General features: G+C 38.0%; 1 protein-coding gene across 2 annotated transcripts; it reads right to left on the reverse strand.

The window, feature by feature from the left end:
- Nucleotides 1–647: 647 nt before the first annotated feature.
- Nucleotides 648–19,241, reverse strand: LOC131789367 (serine/threonine-protein kinase WNK3). 2 transcript variants are annotated; one of them, XM_059106466.2, is made up of 13 exons: nt 18,390–19,241; nt 18,091–18,266; nt 15,397–15,617; nt 12,732–12,889; nt 11,629–11,717; nt 11,168–11,408; nt 8,951–9,382; nt 8,450–8,533; nt 7,385–7,831; nt 6,624–6,815; nt 4,554–6,101; nt 3,790–3,917; nt 648–3,065 (listed from the first exon to the last, which is right to left on the reverse strand). In XM_059106466.2, the coding sequence occupies exons 1-13, from the start codon at nt 18,717–18,719 to the stop codon at nt 2,171–2,173; spliced, it is 4,941 nt and encodes a 1,646-aa protein (XP_058962449.2). In that variant the 5' UTR covers nt 18,720–19,241; the 3' UTR covers nt 648–2,170. The 2 variants fall into 2 exon arrangements, with proteins under 2 accessions (XP_058962449.2, XP_058962448.2); XM_059106465.2 differs by having other exon boundaries at nt 3,790–3,920.
- Nucleotides 19,242–21,240: the final 1,999 nt, after the last annotated feature.

The following is a 21,240-nucleotide window of genomic DNA, read 5'->3' on the forward strand; positions in this document are numbered from 1 at the left end:
AATTTACCAGATCAACTCTGTTGATAAAACCAAATTACCTTGTTTTCATTAGAAGGGTTGATTACCGAGTCCAGTGACAGTCCATAATGATCGACAGCCAAGTATTTTCCCGTTCATCCCGACCAAACTCACTCAAAGCGCAGTTTGAATTATGACCACTAAATGTTGGAAATTTTAAAAATTTTGTTTTAACCCAAATAGGATCTAGTAGTATGCAAAATAAGGGTGCGCACTGGACATCCACTACAGGAAACACTTTTCCTCTATTGCTACGAGTCAGACCATGAAACTCAAATTCACCGAGAAGCACGACTCATTTCCTCATTTGTTTTACTTTCAGCTGCAGTATTCAATTTAAATTCACGCTCTCGGAAAATGCGAAAAAGCCATGTGAGTACAGGACCGGATGGCTTTTTCTGGACCGGCTTACGGCAACCCATCCGGCCCTACACAGGTCAGCTTTCACTCTGGTTTCCTTTGACATTGTGCGCACGGGGCTATACGGGTCGTTTTATAAAAGTTTGATTTGATCGGTTTTCGTTAATTGAGAGGCTTTTGACTTTTTAGAGGATAAGAGATGACGGAACTTTTTTGTAATGTGCAGTTCTTCCCACTTTCTTCCCCGTCTTAAAAAAATCACTCGTCACAACGTTTGAAGGAATTTATTAAAATGAAAGACGAAACTCTAAACCATCCTCAGCAGGACTTCGAAATCGTAGCAAATGGAAAAACAGTTAGGTGAAAGTAACTTCGTCTTCGAGTGAGATTACTTCCAAAGACGTGGTTGGTAACCTCGATCTCAATTGAGATCTTCACTGACAACATAACACACTCTTCCTACTTCAGTCCCAACGATACGCTCGGTGCAAGATTTACCTATATTATCTGAATTAGTAACCACGAAAACTACGACTACACCACAGTGCTTGTCTCTCTTGTCTATTTTGCTCAACTTGGGCCATACAACAAATTAAATCTTTCACAACTGGCCGAAAAAAAAATATATTTATATACCACCGCCCGGCCTTTGTGTGTCACAGGTCTTTCTTTTCCAAGACAAGTAATTCGGAATTCGTTAGATGAGCACCAGTTTCATTAATAACATTCTAACACCTTCATGATATGCTGAAAACCACTTCAGTGAACCAAAATTTGCCAAAGCCAACTCAGAATTTGGTTGGTCTCGAGAACAAATGGGGCAGATTTAGACACTATTTTGCCGCAATCAACTTTTACAGCTCACTCTCTTTGCGTCGTGCGTAATTCGTGTGAAGTTAAAAGTCGCTCTTAAATTTTAAATGTGGCTTGTACCTTCGAAACAAACATTTAAAAGATAAATAAACCAAAATTACTACGAATATCGTCATCAGTCAGTAAGCACCCGCTTCAAAATAAAATCAAATAACCAGAAGAAAACGAGTTCTGTGAGTTTTACACTCTATCCTGCTTTAAATGTTGTTTCGTTCCATTTTTTTTCTATGTGAAGTAAAAATAATTGGTAATACCTGGTTAAAGCTAGGTAAAACCTTTCTCCAATACCTTTGCCACTAACAAAAATAGACCAAACTTAGTAAACAAGTTTCTTGTAACATATAAATTACAATTCATTTTTATATTCCTGGTAAGCGCCAACGACCTTACGAAGGGTAGCCTTGATTACTCTTAGTTCGCTTACCAGTGTACAGGCTATCAACTGTTTCAAGCTCTCCCTAAATAAATGGAATATTTGCTTTCTTTGAAGACACTTAACAGCTGAAGCATACAAAACCAAGACAACATTTTTTCGATACAAAATTAAAGTAGCTTCTGTTACTTGTAATGAATTGAAGAGGTACATTTAAATTTAAGACGAACAAGAAAATAGCCAATTATCATATGCATAGCCAAGGAATGGTGAATTTCTGCCATCTCGGTGCCTCCCAAAGTTGGGTGGACTCGTCTTTTACTCAGTTATTTATATCTTCTGCAAGACTCTGCTAACGATAGAAAAGCATGATCTCAGTGCCTTTACGGTTTGTTTAGAGACTGAACTGAAATTCAACATTAGCCAATGGGTATGTATACTAAAAAGCAATATCATTATTCTAATTGCATATGCTAGGCCAAAGTTTGATTGTCGTCAACTTGTACCACTTTACACTTATGACTCATTAGATTTCTGTTTGCTACACTACCGATGGGGCACTTGTTGATGTGGCGCAGATTGCACTGTATATGGTTGACCCACCACATTAGCAGCCGGTGCAAATGGCTGTGGCATTCTTACAACGTACTGTCCACTAGCGTTCGAGCTAGCGTTTACAGGAACTGGCCACGGGGGCTGAGGCTCTCCAACAGGATGCCACTGGTGTTCGTCCATATTGGCAGCCCATTGAACATTATCCGGCCCATTGGGCCAAGGTCCATTCATAACAGCGCCACTATAATTTGTAACTGGAACTTGAGAGCCCTGAGGGGGGGCCTGCAAGTTCGAAAATGTGCTAGGGAAAGCTCCGATAGGTTGTTGAGAGACCGCTGTCTGGGGAACCACCTGCGATGCAGTTCTTGAAGGTCCTGGGGTTGGAGCTGTTTGTATTGGTACCTCTCGCTGAAGCTGGTTCACTTTGATCTGATTCAAACTCAATTTTGGTTCCACTTTTCCTCCCGTTGCCTGGCCCGCAACAGCAGAAGACGTAGGTTTTTTCTTTGTCTTGCTCTCGAACTGCGCTAATTGTTCGATTTCCTTATCGATACCAGAGAAAGTCTTTTTTGGAACGTTTGCATAGGCCGCGGAAGCCGACATTTCAGCGCTGCACCCATTACTCTTAGAATGATCATTGTACTCTGGTCCTTCCTCTGTACTACTCTTGTGGCGAAGTGGAGGTTGCTGATGTGTTGCGCCCTGTTGTTGCTGTTGCTGCTGCCTCTCTTTTTTCATCTGAGCTTGAAAAGCGTCTTTCAATTGTTGCTGTTGCTGCTGTGTGCGTTGCTGGTGTTGTCGTTGTTTCTTCATTTCAGTTTTCTTTTTAAATTGCATTAACTCTTTCTCGTGTTTTTTTTCCAGCTCTTCTTTGTCTTTGCGTTGCCTGGCGAAAAAAGTTACACGTGAGTCCCGCCAAAATTTGTCCGCATAAATAGATGGCCAAACTGTTTACAGTACATCATAAATGAAGACTTGACCGATTTCGCCATGTGCATCTTCTTAACTGCACGACCATCACCCTTTACACCCTAACATAACTATGCATATTCTCCATACTGTTCTCCATACATTTTCTATGGTACTGACAAGAGAATTTGTTGAACAATCTAGAGCTTCTTAAGTTGGTTATCATTTCCTTCAATCTCGCGACTTCAATTTGTGATCCAGGGGTGTTATCTTAAGAGAAGATAAATGCTAGTCATTCTAGAAGGGCTAAAGAGGTAACATTACCTTCGAAACTCAGTATTCAACTTTAGTATCCTACATAACTGGCTGACCTGATACCCTTACAAGGAAAAACAATGGCGAAGAACTTCGGGTAGGAGTAAAAAGAAAAATGTAAAATTATCCTCCTCGCAATCCTTAACGTACTGGTAAAGTTCGCTGATATAGTTTGCGATAGAGAAACAGAACATCAAATTCACACTCTGAACCTTAAAGTTCGAAAATTTCCTCTTCAAAAACCTATCTCAAATTAAACTTGACTGTAATCTCTTCTCGGTTTTCTGGTGGATTACACGCGATTATGAAATAGCACTATTAAGGCTGAAATTGAACAAACGCTAGGCCCTTTACAGGATATCGAAGTAGGAAGACAAACACTGCACCTTGCAAGGAGTTTGTTTAACTCTTCATCTTCCTCATTGGTCAAGTCTAACGAGATATGTAGTCGATGTAGTCGCTGTTCAAAGTCGCTTTGGGAATGCAGCGACTTCGTTTTCAGTACTGGTTTCCTCTGCTGAGAAATAATAAGAAACTGTTTATAGAAGTTGTGAGAACTCTCCATGCAATTAACGTGACTTAACGTAGTGCATCTGTTCTATTTCCTCCTCCTTTTTTTCTGTTTGGTTTTTTTTTTCTCACAAGGCGTAGCTACTTCGTGTTAGCATATGTAACATTTACTATTTCAGAGAAGCCGTGTGCGCTCTCTACCTGCCCACATCTTACCTGGAATTAATCAATCTTTTTTCCGTATTTCTGAGTATATGTAAAGCAGATAAAAATTGCTGTTTTTATTGTTGTTTCGTTTAGTTATTATCGACAAACTCTGAGTCTGAACGAAGGCAGATGATCATTTTCTCCAGTTCCTGTAAAAACACTCTTTGATCTTAAGAGGTTACCCGGAAATGCAGCTTTTCATCAATTTTTCCTCGTGAATTCATGAGGTAACCACTTCGCTGACGTCTTAAGTTGTTTCACCAACGTCATAAGGCATATGCCAGCGAACTGACCTGAGACGCTGGTAAAACGACCTAAGAGATTAACGAACTGGTCATAAGCCACAGAGCTGAAAGGACAAGATCAGTTAGTATACCAACAACACCTCAGGTCACAGGTCCGGGCTACACAATTACAACGTTACAATTGATACCTGATCTCCCTCTTGCTTTGCCAGTAAATGTCTAGCGCCATCAAAGAGCAAATCGCTTTGGCCACTGTTCTTTCTAACTGGGTCTTTACTAGAAGCTGCAGATGGACTATTTGAGCTCTGTCCCTCCAGCGGAGTTGTCTGAGGTGAACTGGAGGACGTGTGGGAAGTCATTGCACCTGGCTGAGAGCCCACTGAGTTAAGGCTTTCCATAGATGAGCTGGGAGTTAGAGATGGAACTGATCCCATAACTGCAGCAGTGGTCACATCTGAAAGGGTTACATCTACAGGTGCTAGCGAAAGCCTTGCATTGTCTAAAGTCTCCAAGAGTGGCGTGTCAGGCCTATCGGATGACGCGGAAATGGTGAATCTTCCCTGAACATATTCACTCGCTGACGACGTGGCTCTTACCTTTTCGTTTGTAGCACTAATCGACAGCTCATCGTCCGACGAAGCAACAGACTCTATTTTGTGCTTGTCAGGATTAAGGTCCTCTCCAGATATCTGAGATTCAAATTTTACCTGGTGTAATGGTAAAGATCGCCCCTCGGAATTAGAATTATCAACCGGGTGAAAAGCATATGTTGGGGTCTGTGGCCTTGAAGAATTTGCAGATGGTATAATTTGAAGTTGTTCTTCCCCCTTTGAAACTTGAATATCAAAACTAATTTGCATTTGATTATCGTTATGTAAAGATGGCGAAGGCAGTTCAGTGTCTGACTTTTTATCAAGTCTTTGATCTACCAACGGAGCTGTACTAGCTGCTTCTAGCTGTAGACGGGATGCACTGTCTTTCTTTGATAGTTTCTCTTGAGCTTCTGTCTGATCACAAGGCTCCTGACTCAGTCCTGATTCTGAAGTTCTAGACATTTCTTTGTTAGATGCATCTGACGATACCCCACTCTCGTCACTGTTAGGTTTAAGGACTGGCGGTGATTTATGTTCATTTTTTGTCATCACCTCAGGTGATGACATATTTTTTAACACGGGATCTTGAACTTTTTTCACAGTAAAGCGTCGCGTGGGAACTCCAGATGAAGGCACTGCCGTCTGCATAACTTCCACAGGAAATTGACCGTTTAAAGTTTCACCATTTTGTGCGGGTGCGTTATCACTTCTCTGTGGTTCTTCGTTCGCTGGTTCAGCCACCACTAAATGTGGTTCTTTTCCTTTCTCCAAATCTTGATCAATCTGATGACCCGACTGAAAACTTTCTTCCCTAGAAGGGGAAGAGCTGATTTCTGAAGTTTGTGGTACTTGCTTATGAGGGACAGGATTCAATACCACAGGCTGTTTTGCTTTTTCTTCCATCTTTGTAATCAGCGTTGCAGGTTGTTTCTGAGGACCTTCCGAAAGTTGTTCAAGAGAATTAGGTTTCTGCTCATAGACTGCCGACTGTTTTTCATCTGGCTGTGATGCCTGTGATGGCTGTGAAATTTCAGCCACAGAAGGTTCATTTTCAGGCTGAATTGAACCTGAATGGGGATTTTTAACAGCTACAGAAGCGTCCACAAAGAAGGGAACTTCCTTTGGAAAAGGACTTTCCAATGACTAAAAAATAAGATGATAACGAAAAATTACATCTCCAGATTACTTTGACAAAAAATTCTACACGATTCAAAAATACTCTGCTCAGTAATTTGGGTATAGACAGAAGGTCATCACTGATGACAATCTATGGTAAAGTGTTCTCATCACTGCAGATTTGTGGAAATCTTTCTCACTTATTAATGCTGCCATAAATATCTAAGGTATGCCTAAGAAACCATAAGACGGGAAATCAAACGTTCATTGATTAATGGGCTACAAAGGCTGCTAATTGACCTTCAGAACAATACTCGACTAGACTTTTGCAATAGTAAGCCAATAAACAATTTCATGCAAAGTGAAAAAACTACCGTAAAAGCCGACGTGAAAACTTAAAGAAATACTACAGTTAGGGAAGACTTGAATTTAAAGGAGTTCACAAACTGTGCTGTTCTGTCATAACACTTAGCTAGTTCTGACTGACGCAACGACATATTTCTACCAGGCCAACAAATGCACCTCAGACTACTATGTAATACACCCTACCTGCTGTGAAGGAACTCCAACAGAGATGCCTTCCGATGATATTTGAGTTTCCAGCACTGTCCTTTCACTCGCAGTTTCCGTTCCCGGTTGGCTCTTAGCTTTCTGTACCCTTTCTTTAGCCTCGATTATCACACGCCGAAGCTGGTCTTCAAACAGCTGTTTGTTGCACTCTTGTAAATGACCTGCTTCCATCTGACAATAAGACAACATATCGTCACCAAGCAGGAACAAAACTATGATCTAACAACCTTTTACTAAAAGAAGCTCCATACATAATGAACAGTAATCCTACACCAAGTTGGTAACTATCCACCCTTCTTCCCTGGAAAGAATTGAAGTGGATATGACTGTTGTTTCATATAGTATTTACATTGTACCAAACCAACTTCATAAAACGTTCCTCGAAGACTGATGCAGGTTGGGGTTGATCCTTACTGCAACTAAGAATGAGTAACCTCAAGTGATAACGGTGAATTTGAATAACCAAGCCAACAGTTTGCAAAATCTTAAATAGCACACAGCTAAGAATTAAGTATAATAAGTGGAAAATAAAAAGGGGCAAACACATCACACACAGCAGACAAACAGTTTAGCTGTTTTACAGGATGACAAATAAAAGTCACACTGTCATTTAATCAAATCATCATCATTATAATAAGGACACTCATTAATTGAATAGTTTTCATTGTCATTGCAGACCAAAAGTATATAATTTTAAAAAACATATTTCATTATCTACAACGTACGTAAGTTTGTCTCACCATATTAGCAGAAACTTCATCTGGCTCATCATCATCAATACCAAACTTGAAAGTTATCCTACTGTTTTTATATGTGTCAAAGCTGCACTCAACCACAGGACCCTCTGGAGACCCTTCAATCCTTTTCAGTTGAATCCTTGGTAATCTTTCTTTCTTTGCTTGCTTTACAGCTGTTTTGCTATCTTTTTTCTCCAAGCCTGATGCTAAAGGTGCTGCTGACAAAGAAAGATTAATAATAGCAGCACTCTGGCTTCCATTAGTGGTAAAGCCCACAGATCCAGAGGATGAAACCTCGCCTACAGAAGTTGGGGCAGAAGGAACTGATGATATTGATGATGTATTTGACCCATAACCAGATGAACTGTATGCCACTTCAGTAATCACACCGCTACTGAACGTAGTTTCAGTTGGAGTGGGCAGAGCTGGTGAAGGCAAAGGCTCTACCTCCTAAAAATAAATGCATTAAAAAAGTCAAGTCAACCATTATTGATAGCATTATTCTCCACAGTTTACAATCAAACTAAGTCTAAAATTAACTAAAGTTTAGGAATTTAAAAAAAGAGGAAAAGAGGGAAACCCTCAATGGATAGAAGGTAATAAGAAATTGAGTTATATTTAATAATTGTATGTTCTAAATATTTGGAGAAGTTTGTGAACATTGATTGATGATAGAAAAACTTCATAGTATTTTTATGGGGCTAACACATCAATTCACAAGAGATGAAATGCAATATTCCTTCACAGGGTTTTCCAAATAACTGATGAGTTCTATGGGCAACAGTCAAAGAGCATTTAACCAACAAAAGGAAAGCTAAGATTGGCTGTAAAACTCCACCAGAGAGTCAGATTTTTTTTTTGTCCCTTTCCCCTTTCAAACAAACAATTCTGTGTAAAAGTCCATTCAGGTTCAAGTTAGGTTGAAAAATATTTAGCTCTTGTTCATGACATACACACCTTGCAACCTACGAATAAATTACCCATTTGACCCTTCCATTCAGAAAATAGGTCCAAAGTATTTAAATTGTCTTAATACTGTAGTATCATAAAGCATCCCCAACCACATACCATGGGTGGTGTTGCAACAGTTGAAACAGGCTCCACCTCAGAAGCCACACCTGGACTCAATTCTTCTACATTACCAGCTACCTTCTATTGAAGTGAAAAAAAGGAGATACAAATGGCTTCATTACAGTTATGGACCACAGCTCAACAACTGCCCCAACTATTAAGAAACTGGTATATATGTAAATTGTTCCATTTTCCTATGAATGCAATTACATACTGACGGCTAATTTAAGGGTAATCCAAACATAAGTAGCAAGCCAGGAAATATAAAAGCCAACAAACAAACAAAATTGATACAACAAACATGTTTTGAATACTTCTATCACAGGAAACTTATCACAATGTCTATGCTTCTACTATGTGACCCTGTTGATGAAATTAAGAGATCCTCGCAGCTAAGAACACTACTGAAACGAGTAGTTGTAAATAGGACCTGTTTGAACACTTGTGTCAGAAGAAAGATCCAATTTGAAGCATTTAAGATTAAACAATAGAAAATACCTTTTCTGAAATATCCTGGCCAGTGGTGATTGTGTGCTCGTCAATTGTTCCATGAGGACTACTTCCACATTCTGCAATTCCCTCCAACCTTTCAACTAAAGGATCAATGACACGTCTTCCCAAACTACTTTTTCTTACTGAAACTTCAGCAGATGATTCTGGTTCTTCCTTGTAGTCCTTCTCTTCATGGTCCTCCTGGTCCTTTTCTTTCTCCTTTTCCATTTCTGTTTCAGGTGACTGCTGTTCTTTGTCACTATCATCTCCTTCTGTCTTCATGGGGTGTTCATCGTCCTGCCTTTCTTTCTCTCTCTTGTCTTCACCTAAACTTTCGCGTTTGACATTGCGACGATTCAGCATAACTTGAGCTATGCGGTCCCTGATGGACTTTGTGACTGCCTTTTGGTCTTCATCATAAATAAAGCCCTGTCGGACCTGTAAAAAATATACATTGTTAAAAAATAACAAGAATACAACTTCCTTGTTTTGAGCAAATAATATCTTTATTTTATTAAAGTAAATGCACCAAAAACTAGTGAAGAGGGTGCAATTACACACTGAACTTCATTGACAACAACTTAAAAAACCTTGTTAATTAAAACCAACCACAACTCAAAAAATTTTTAAGGTTGACTATAGTACAAATGGCAAGCCTGCAATACAAGAAACCAACTGAATTGGATACATGATTAGTTTTAAGAAAGTAACAACCTTGGCACTAAATAATATTATATTTGTTGTGATTCTACATACCTACACTCAAAGGAATGAACATGCATAAAACAAGTAACTACTGGCAGCAATAGCTCAGCAGCAAACTTAATGTAGCAGAGGCCATATTCATATGTGACTGTCTACAAGAAAACAGGGAACAAGGTGATGGCACAAATTCGCTAATGATGATATTGCACGCCAAGAGTGTCACCAATCTCATGGATATGCACACATTTAAAAGGCAAAAGAAAGACTGGCATGGCAGCTTTTGTGTAACACACTCAAGTCTTGCATCATATTGCTCCTGCTATGTCACTGGTTAGTGTGCTATTTCACTTAGTGCCAAGTTTGACATACTTCTTTGTTCCATGTAAGACATGCGTTTGTTTTAAACATGCAATGCATACCATTGGAAAATTTTCATTTGGCATACAAATGTGACATAACACTCCGAAGCTGGTGTCATTTTACTCACTGCCTATTGTTTACCGTGTCATTTTAGCCTGTCCGTGCATTCACCTTTTTCCCGTGGATTCAAACTTTTACATCAGAGGGTATGTTAAAAAACTTGCCAGAGAAAATTGAATATTGTTATTCAGTTATTTGGGGACTAAATACCCATTCAGAATCATCAATCATGTGTCATTTCTGAAAAAGGTGAAGAAGCTTTCAGAAAAACTGAAAGGTCATCTTCCTGTTCAGGTAACACTGTCCAAATGAAACACAAAAGATCATGTTAGGTAAAAGTATCAAACTATTCAAATTTACAAGTGACTTAAAATGCTTGGTAATGAGAATAAATTGTAGACAAGAACTTAAACCTAACTGTTTTCATCCCAGTGAATAATAAGTTATTCACAGATTTAATTCATGCTTTATCCATAAGTCCCACTCTTGATTAATCATCACGTAAAGTCAATGTCATTTTTAATCAGTAAATATCAATACAATTATACTATGACTGCTTCAAAACAGAAATTCTGAAATATCATACCTTGTTAAATCTGAGTTCCATCAAAGTTCACTATATGCTTACTCAGAGCAATTAACCTCCACTTTCATGTTGTTTGAAACCAGAAACAACAACTAACTTCTTCCTTCCTTTTGAAGCCTGCCTTTCAACTTGTTTTAATTCTGTTTCACTGTTAAGTTTTGTTAAAAATTAAATTCTAGTTTAGAGAGATGTCTGTTCAGTTCTGCAAGTTATACACACTGAAAAAAATAAGCCTTTTGCTCTCTGATACCTCTAGAGTCAGCTCACTTGGCAATCTTCAAGTGGCAAAAACAACCTTTGAATTAAATTCACTCACATGTTAATAATCATTAACAATTCTTGGACACAAACATACCATAGGCAAAATTGAAAATCTGTTCTGAAATCTTAAACAGCCATACAAACTTCCACTTTTGCCCAGTGCATTTTACAACCAAAATTCCTACCTTCTCATGCTGTGAAACAAAGATGTAGATTAGAATTATCTACTGGGCATTAATAGATGTACTCACCAATTCTTGTGTGACCTTCTCTGGTTGATCAGTGCCCAGATTAAAATCAAACTGAATTCCTTCATTCTGTTTGTGTTTGTCTTTGCGTTTCTTTGGATCCTCCAGCTGAAGTAACAGCTTAACTATGTCAGCTGCTTTGGAGGTATCACTGTCAGTGCCAGGTTCTGCCTCCACTAAATTCACCTTTACTCCAGAGTCTTCTTGAAAAAATGGGTGGTTTAACATATCTTTTATTGTATATCTGAAAAAAATTATAGTAATAAAACATGTTACTTCATTCAATTGTTAATAATGTATAACAACTTCAAAATTGGTTTTAAATTTTGTTTGTTAAAAAAGCAAATAGCATGGGGGGAAAACTAGGAGGCCTTGGAATTTTTGATGTGTGGTGACATAGGTTGTAGCTTCAATAAACCGATTCCACTTGTAAACAATACAAGTGCATGCAATAACTTTTTTACCTTTCCTCAATCTTGGCTTTGGTGCAGCCCTCAATGATCTGTCTGATTTCCTTTGAACCAACTTTATCCAAACACTCTGGCTTGATACCCTGTTGATCAAGGTAATTCATACATCATAGACTATTGAGCATTTAATATTTAAAAATAAAACTTCAAAACTTCAGTAGCCAGTGACAATGCTACAACAGTGAAAAATTAAAGCTTTCGAGGAGTCTTTATCACAATTTATATCTAAAGTGCTGAAAACATTTTGTCTTGGCAAAAACTATCAAATGAAAGCTGAGATCCCTGAAATGGAATAGTCCCATAAATCTTGAGTGCACATTCACCGAGTAAGAGGTTTTCATTCTCTTGGTAGAAAAGTTTTACAATAAATTTCTGCAAGAAAATCCTGTTAGTTTGCTGCTACAATTTTCTTACAGCAAAAACATGGCAACTTTTCCTTCTCAGCCAGCAGTTTGGGGAATTCTAGTCAAAAATTTCTGAAGTTCCTAGGCCTTCACCATGCAGCAAAAAATAGAGGCCCAAAATGGTGCAACCAGTTAATTAAACCCCATTGTAAATAGCAAATTTGATATATGATAAAAGAACAAATATTTTCCCATTGTTTTCAGCATTCAAAGCATCCCCTTTGTTTCCACAAAACCAAAGGCCTTCAATAAATTAAAATCAGGGATTTCTTGTGTTGTACCATTATCTGAATAATAATCAATAGAGTTTTGACCAAGCATAGTGCATGTTGCATCTAAGTTATGTTATAATCAATGCTTTTAAAATGAAATTGGTAACCACGAACTGTCAATTTCTCTTTCAGTCCAGTTCTCATAATATAACTTGACTGACACATAACCTGTCAATGGTGAATAATTCAAATGAGAATTCATGGTTTTGAAATCTAGGAACAGTAATTGACATGGTGTTTTTTGGTCAAACTCAGAATTAAGAAAGAATGAGAAGATTTTTTTAATTTAGGAGGCACTAAAACACACCTACTAGCCAAAATAAAATAGGCATTTTCAACAATTTCATGTAAGCTCCAAGTCAAGCCAGTTATATTTCATTTGGCAACTTCCAGCATTCAATACAAATGACAGATAACTTACACTGACAACTCTTCGATAGATTTGAGCTGGGTTTTGGCATTCCATATACGGATATTCTAGTGTTGTCATCTCCAGCATGCACATCCCAAAAGCATAAACATCCACAGATTCATCATAATGTTCTTCATACATTTCTGGTGCCATAAACTCTGGAGTTCCTGGTAAAACATGGGGATCAGTTAATATAAAGTGGTTGAAATATCTTCTCAGAAAATTTAAAAGAAATTTGAATTCTTATTCTTGTTAAATGCCCTGTACATGTTGAACCAACAATTATTTGTTTTATTACAGAGGTCAGAATCACTTAATGCTTACTGACTAAGACAGAAAGCATTCTTTATAAATCATAAAGGAGCTTTTGGTTGCATGATAGGCATGATAATCCTTATTGGATCCTCACAGGGGTTTGTGTAAATATTCCTATCCCCCATGTGATTAGACACAACACAAAAAGCACCCAAATTGCCTTTCTGGTTCCATGGTTTTCTGGCATTATTTTTTTTCACACCATTTCACTTTGTTTCAGGAAGTGAATGCCACACAAAGGGAAATCATGATGGTATAAAAAATTCTGATGTAAAGAAAACATTTGAAGCATAACAGATACTCTCATCAAGTGCTCTCCAAATAAGGAACAGAGCATGAAAAGTAAGTAATCAGCATGATCAGTAGCACAGTTCACGTGTACAAACACAGAGAAGCAAACATAAACAAAAATATCTCTCGTACTTTTCCAGCTACAATGCCGAGACTTGGCACAAATAAAAAAGACATAATACTCTACAACTTTGCATAATATCATGGATTTTTATTGAATTCTCATTTTTTTACAAATTTAATTTTTCCAAAAATATGCATAATTTAGGGCGTCACGCGTAACATTCCCATACACAAAATTATCATTATCTTAAAATTTCTTGTGTTTCTCGCAGAAGATATCAACGGAAAAAATCACCTAAAATATCACAATAAATCAGAGATTTCAGATGTATATGTACCAATTTGAAAGACAGACTAACCTTAGAGAAAAATAGCACTTTTTGTTCAAGTGTACAAGCATCACGCTCCATGTTTCAGTCCATGAAATCAGGAGAAACGTATTCCCCTCGGCGGCATAGAACGCCGTGATAGTAAAAAGCTTGTTACAATGGAATTCTCATCTTCTAGAGAGCCAGTCCAGAAAGTTTTGGCGACTTTGCGTATTTCAATCTTGAGAATGAAGCAAATGTTTGATTCCCAAACACTATGAAACATACCGCGTCTTTCCGTAAATAAAGGATGCAATACCAAATGTAAGCCATCCGCAGTACCGCTGGCGTTGGACCAAACATGTTAATTTCCTGCCATGTCATTCTCATCTCATAACGAAGCTAACTGCTCATTTTCACGAGAAAATATAACAAATTGAGGGAGCAAGAAGCGTTTTTCTAAATCCCAAACGTTTTGAAACATTTCGTTCAGGGTTTCAGGTTACATTGAGGAAAGAAAGCAAAAACAGCCGCGCGTCACTTCGAAAACTCTCGACCACTTCGACCGCCATTTCACTCGGCTACGTGCAATCGAAGGAAAAACAACAGCTTTGAAACCACCCTAGAAGCTTCTAGAAGCTTTTTGTTATGTAACAAGCCTGGTACACATGAAAGAGATCATGCAAATGAAAATGGGTGGGGTCGCAATGCATCATGGGTAATAGAGAAATTGCCGGAAATTAACCGAAATGTCCCAAAATAAAGCAATAAGTGAAAGAACTGTAATATATTCTCTAAATAAAGAGTTTCAAGAGGTTTTTGATTCCTTTATAAATATTTTGTATTTTTCTTGCATGTTACGCTATTGTTCATATGTACTGTGCTACTGATCCATATCTCTAACTAATTTCAACACTGTGAAAGACCAAATAGATATTTTGACCTATTCACCTAACATGCCATAGTACACTGGTTTGAAGTTTGAACAGATAATAAACACTCTCTGGTTGTGATCTTGAAATCATGTGAACACCCTCCTATGCCATTTGTACTTTGTAACTTCTGTTTTGAATCAAATCTATACGAGTTTGGTGGCACAGTACACAGTAGAACATTGTAATCATGAATAATAATTACTAACTGCAATTATTATGTAGCTGACAAGGCCTGTGGGCAATATGAAAATTGCCTGCTTTAATACTGTGCAAGAACAAAAAAATTGCACAGTTTTTGGACAATGTCAGTAGTGGAGCTGTAAAAAACAGTAGAAGAAAGTAAAACCAAAGAAAACATAGACAACTCTTGTGGGTTTATCATGCTGCAAAAATAGTTGACTTTCTTTCCTAACTTTTAAAATAGACAATTCATTCTTGATTCTTGTAAAAGCAAATTCTTTATGCTACATAACAAATCATTTACTGACCAAGAAGGCTGGATATTAGCCTCATTCTTTCAATATGTTTTTATGGACCTTGACTTCATCTAAGTTCATAAACATGCAAAAAAGGTACTTGGCCAATATCCAGTCATCTGAAAGTGCTTCCTTATCCTTGTCTTATCCTATCCTATAATTACTTTCACAAATGGGCTTAATCTCTCATGTGCTGTGTTTTAAATTTAATATCAATTCCTTGTTACATCAACTTAAAGAAGGTAACACAGAATTTTTAAGTCTAAAGGGAAAATTGATGTCTCACCTATTACACTCTTTGCAAAGGAAGATTTCTTCAGAGTAGCGAGCCCTAGATCTCCAATTTTCACCAAACCAGTGGTGCCATTGATGAAAATGTTGTCACATTTAAGATCACGATGAATGATTGGTGGTGTCCTTGTGTGTAAAAAGAGTAAACCTTTGAGAATCTGCCGACACCAGCTCTTTAAAATCTTCTCCTTTACTCCCTTAAAGCGTTTCAGATACCTGTTGACACAAACAAATGAACACACGTCAACAGTAAACATAGATGTATGATCAGACTAGCAGCCAGACTGACAAGTTCCTTGCACAACTAATACCTTTCCCACAAAATTATGAAATATCATTGCACTTATAAACACAACTAAGTAGCTGTGAAATTAAAGCCTGATAAAAATTGAGATTTGAACAGGATTTGAACCATTCTGCAATACCACTGGGAAATCCAAACTACAGAGCCAGCTGGGAGCCTGTCATCATGTGAGTGAGTGATCCACCCAAGAAAAAAGTTCAAGGAGTAAAGAATGGCAAGAAAACTACATATTTGACCTGCCAAGTCCAATTTCATTAAAGTTAGAAACTCAACTCTGTTAGCTGTGAAAATGAAGCTTGTCAAGAACTCATATACAGGATTAGAAGCCATGACACAAAGTGCCAAGCCAACAAGGGGCTCTTGGACGAGTGGAATCTGGCAAACTGGGCTGAGAATAAAAACCAAGCTACCAAGCAAGACAGTCATGGTTTTAAATCCAATTCAAACCTGAGTTCTTTGGTGGGATAATTTTCACACTACGTGATTAGTGAATGTAACTGAAATTATATTCCATCTAGTTACATCTCCATTCTACAATTCAGTTGTTATAATATGACTCAAAAACAATCCCTCTTACACAACATCATCAAAACATGTTTGTTCAAGAAACTTAACTAAGATTATATATATCTAACCCTTATAGATATAAATATTTTCTTTCCTCAAAACAACACCAACTCTGCCCCAAATAAATTCAAAATTTAATAATGATCAAGTCACTGAGACAGAACCACAATTTCAAAGGTACCATTCAGCACCTCTTAATGTAGGCCATGACAAATAGGCTCGCAAGAGGTTAATGATTATTGTTTCTATACCTTTAAAATCCTTTACGTTTTAGTTGGGAGGATTACTTTCCATGGAAAAAACATTTGCATGCACTAGAATACTCTGTTACTTGAATGAATTGAGAATGAAATTATGCAGAACAAGATCTGGATTAACTACACAACAAGAAAAAGTTAAATTCTTCACCATACAAAGGTTATGAGGTTAAATCTGTATGGGTTTGAGTTTGGGAAAGCAATTGCCACAATAAACAAATAGAAATATGATCCATAACTAGAGCTATCAGAATGTGCTCCTGGATTAACTTGTTGTTACCATGAATTGTCTACATCTCATTCACATCCTTGATTAATAAGCATGTGGGAAAGAGAGTTCAATCATGAAGATATCACTGCATTTACCAGACATGTTTGTCAATCAATCAAACTGCACACACTTGAGGCAGCAATATTCTGTAGTCCAGAGCTAAGACCTAACCTTAATAAATTATCTATTTTTATTGTGTCCAGAAAATACTGCAAGATTAATTTACTATCTTCCAACAAAATAGGCAAAGGATGCAAAATAAAATAAGTGTCAATCTACACCATCCACTAAAACAGAAAAATTTCACTTACATATATACTTCAAAAATAATAAGTGCAAATTCTAAAATGCAACGGCGCTCAGCTTTAAAAGAGACCGTGACCTTTTTTAAACAATTTAAAATAAAAATTTTTACTATCCCTGTCACATGGTAGGCGAGTGTAACCATCGCTGTAAGCTATAGCGATTCTACAAAGCACGCTTAACAAATGTGCGGTAAACTACATCTCAGAGACACGAACACTTATGGCAACTCTAAACCGCAAATGCTTTGCCCTGCTGTGTTTTTCTAAGGCTCTACGAAATCGAAAGACAAGGAGCATGTATTTGGGGGAGGGGAATGGTAATGTCGAAAGAAGCAAAGTCGGCTCAGAGAAACGACTCAAATTACGAGCGAAACTGATATAAAGAAAAATGTCCTTTTTAATCCGTATTTTGGTATTTTAGACACAAAGCCAAGGAAACATGTTGAGAATCTTATTAGGTAAAACACACAATAATTCCTCGCCGTTGGAAACGCAAGTTTTACAATAGTTCCACAAAGTCAACCACTAAATTTGTTTTCCTACCCAAAGGGCAAATACAAAAATCGCATTTTTAGAATAAAACATTGATATGAAATCATTCTATTAAAAATTCAATACACCAAAAAGGAGTTCTGAACAAAAAACTGTGGAACGTCTCGAGAAGTGTGTGTCAAAGTAAGACGACCACGTACCCCGGAAACTGATCACGATTAACCTTGACGAACGTATAGTCCGTTAGCTTGTACAAAGAACTGCCCGACTTTTAAAATATAAGAACAATCGAATTTTAGGCAAATTTTAAGTTAACACAAGTAAAACAACGTGTCTTTGTTTGCCAATTCATTCAAAATTTACAGACATCGCAAGACAGTTTCGTCACATCCTAATTTCCTGCCTCCTTCCCATGCAAATATCACAACACATGAATTCGTGGCAAAAAGATGGCGGCCGCACAGTTGGCTTTAACATATTATCTTATACTTACGTTTTCAGAGTTCCTGAAGTCATTAGCTCCGTCACTAAAATAACCCTTTTCTTATCTTTGTTCCCGATTCTGGTCTCCCAAGAGTCGTGGAATTTTACAATATTTGGGTGTTGTAATTGCTTTAGCATCTCGGCTTCTTCTTTGAACCTCGCTCGCTCGGCTTTTGAATATTTATCCTTGAAAGGAAGATAAAGGTAAAAAAAAATGATTACTTCTGATCACTCCATAACTAACCTTTAAAACACAGCACACAAGCGATAAAAAACAATCTGCACGTTGTAAGTACACGAACAAGTTACCTGAAGTTCACACCACGCCACAGCGACCCCGGTTTCTGTGTCCAAGCCTTTGTAGACCGTTTTGAAGGAGCCTCTGCCAACTTCAATGTCAAATTTGAGGAACCGGCCATCTGGACTTACTTCGACTGCTTTCTCCTCGGCCTCAAGTCCCACTGTTTTCTCTCGGTTTTCCCCCTTGGTTGTTAATTTTTGAGAGCCATCGACCAAAGAAGCTATAGGTTCAATGAATTTTGATTCATCCTCAGTGACAACATTACTTAGCTTAAATTGTACATGTTTCGGAGGCTTTATAGGTTCTTCCTTAGAAGATTCATCAAACTGACTCTCCATAACGTTAAACTAACGTTAGAAGAAGTCAAGAAAGAAACTTTCAGAAAAGAGAAATAGTCCAATACATTGGTGCCACACAAAGATGAACGCAGTACTTCAAGAATTCCATTGCTCCGTCCAAATGAAGGTCACATCCTAAAGTTTTTAACCGTTTCCTGATTCTACCACGCAAAATTTCTGTCTAGCTGTTCTCTCTTAAGACTGACCTCGCAAGAACGCTAAGTCAAGCCAACAAAGAGAGTGAAAAGGCCGTCCATTGCTGTAAACAACACGGCCAAATCACAACATCTCTTCCCTTCTCCACAATCTTGCAAACGAATTCCTTATCAGTAAGGAGTGAAAGAGCAAAACCAAAACTTCGATCCGACCGTTCAAAGCCTAAGCTCACGAGAGCTACCCTCGACACTGCGAAAAAGTCACCAAGGACGACTAAAATGGCGGTTATTAATACGAGGAGTGCGAGTAAATACTGTAGAAAGGAACTCAACTTAACGGCTAATTCAATGGCGCATGAACAAGTCCACTCTGGGGGAGACCGTGAGGAGGTATTTTTACAGGGACTCGAGCTGGCCGGCCACCATTTGTTTGTTGCTACGCTACTGAAAATCTGCGCATGCTCTGTTGGATTTGCTAGTGCTACTCACTACTACTGGCAAAACCGGTTATGATCCCATGACCATCCATTATTCGTCACAATATGCGACGTCAAAACGTTTTGTTTTCCTAGCTCTTTGTTACGAAATTTAAGTTCACCCCACCAAGCGTAAGATATCAAGATGTAGGCTTTTTCGCGAAAAGCAATCGTTCCAGAGATTAAAAAAAATCACGAAACACGTATTTGTGCAATTTACGATGAAACTTGGAAAAGGATTAGTCTCAATATTTTGAATGAAACAAAATAATAATAAATTTCAAGAACTTGCCATATGTCTAACATGTGACTTGTCAGTAGCCGACCGCAAGGTCACTTTGAAAAAGAAATGCGGCAAATGTGGCGAATATAGATGTGACCAGATATTATAATTCTCTCTCAGCCTGCACACGTGTTTGAAATATTTTCTTATTTGCAATCAATAAATGCAGGAATTATTACGTATTACTTTTCAACATCTCAACCGTATGGCAGGTTTTTTTTTTGTTTTTTTCATTTTCCTTCTCTGCTGTTGTTTTATTCCTCTCTTTGCCAGCTGTCGTTTCTAGGGCTACTCAATCATCCATGTAAAATTTTGTGTTTTGGACGTCAAATCACAAAACGGTCTCGTGTCCCGAGTTAGACCAGACAGTTATCGTTCCTTCGCATTGTCAGTGTTTTCCGTGTGTGTCACGATTTAGTCTTAATCAAATTAGTAAGTAACTGAGTTTTGCGCCGAAAACTTGATCTGTCTCCAGCAATGATCATTGCGGGCACCCTGGTCTAAAAATGGCACTGACGTTTGATCTGACAGGAAGTTGAACTATCACGTGATGTACTCAAACTTATTCAGTACGCCATTGAAAAATTGCGTGACTACAATTATCTTCTTTGTTCCATTTTCATAACAGGGCTGGTGGCAAACTCTCCCTATGGATTAGCGGGTATGCAAATGACATATAGACTCTGAGTTAACTTTGTAACTTTGGATTTAACTTTGTAAATGGAAAGAGACAATCCCAATAAAGTGACTAGACTTGATACAGCGTGTCGCAACACAGCCGTCACGGATCAATAATCCTACGTACGTTAATTAGCTGATTTCAATATCTCAGAACACAGTTAGACATCGAATCATAGTCTGCACGCAACGGGTAGCCATCCCTTGAGGGTAGGTAACTGAAGCAGCACTCGCCAAATATTTTGCTATTTTCCTTGGCTTTTCCTTGAATCATCCGACGTGTTTGTATTCATTGACGTTATTCCAACATGTAAAAATCCTTGAAGCGAAAGGAGGTAAACCGGTGACGTGCGTCAACGTAGGTCAACAGAGACTGAACATCAACAAGGACGAAATGCGAGTTGAAATGAAATGCCCCATAGAGGGGCACCGTCTCAAAAAGCTTAGGGACCAGCTCTCAATCAAATATTGACGAATGATCTTGTGACCTGATGAGGCAGTCAATTAACTGTCTTAGAATATTGAGCTACGAATCATATCTAACCATTTTGAAAGAATGGCTATTGGTTAGCGAGTTAAGCTTTCTAATTTTTTTAATTTTCTAATTTTTCAAACATGATGACATTTGGCTTTAAAGTTTCCTATGTCAGAACGCAGGTGTCAAAAGTGTCAAGAAACAGCGCCAGAAATTACTGATTTGTCTAGCTGTATGGGGATACACATAACGGTTGTTGACAGTAAGTTTTCCAAAATTGTACACTCTAAGAGAAACATATCTGTGCATCGATGTCAACCACACTTTGATGTATCACCCGCTCCACTATGCCTCGATCCTACCTAAACGTCTCTATGTTGAATAAACAGTGGGCGCGTTACCAGTCGCTGGTGCTTCGCGCTCATTCGTTCTAACGAGTACTAGAAAGGAGGAA

The sequence above is a fragment of the Pocillopora verrucosa genome, chromosome 11 (genome assembly GCF_036669915.1).
Source record: "Pocillopora verrucosa isolate sample1 chromosome 11, ASM3666991v2, whole genome shotgun sequence".
NCBI lineage: Eukaryota > Metazoa > Cnidaria > Anthozoa > Scleractinia > Pocilloporidae > Pocillopora > Pocillopora verrucosa.

Coding starts and splice junctions, on each gene's coding strand:
- LOC131789367 (XM_059106465.2), bottom strand. CDS start 18,719: ATGGAGAGTCAGTTTGATGAATCTTCTAAGGAAGAACCTATAAAGCCT. Junction 15,618..18,090: donor ACTTCAGGAACTCTGAAAAC/GTAAGTATAAGA, acceptor TTGTGTCAACAG/GTATCTGAAACGCTTTAAGG. Junction 7,832..8,449: donor CTGTTGCAACACCACCCATG/GTATGTGGTTGG, acceptor ATTTATTTTTAG/GAGGTAGAGCCTTTGCCTTC.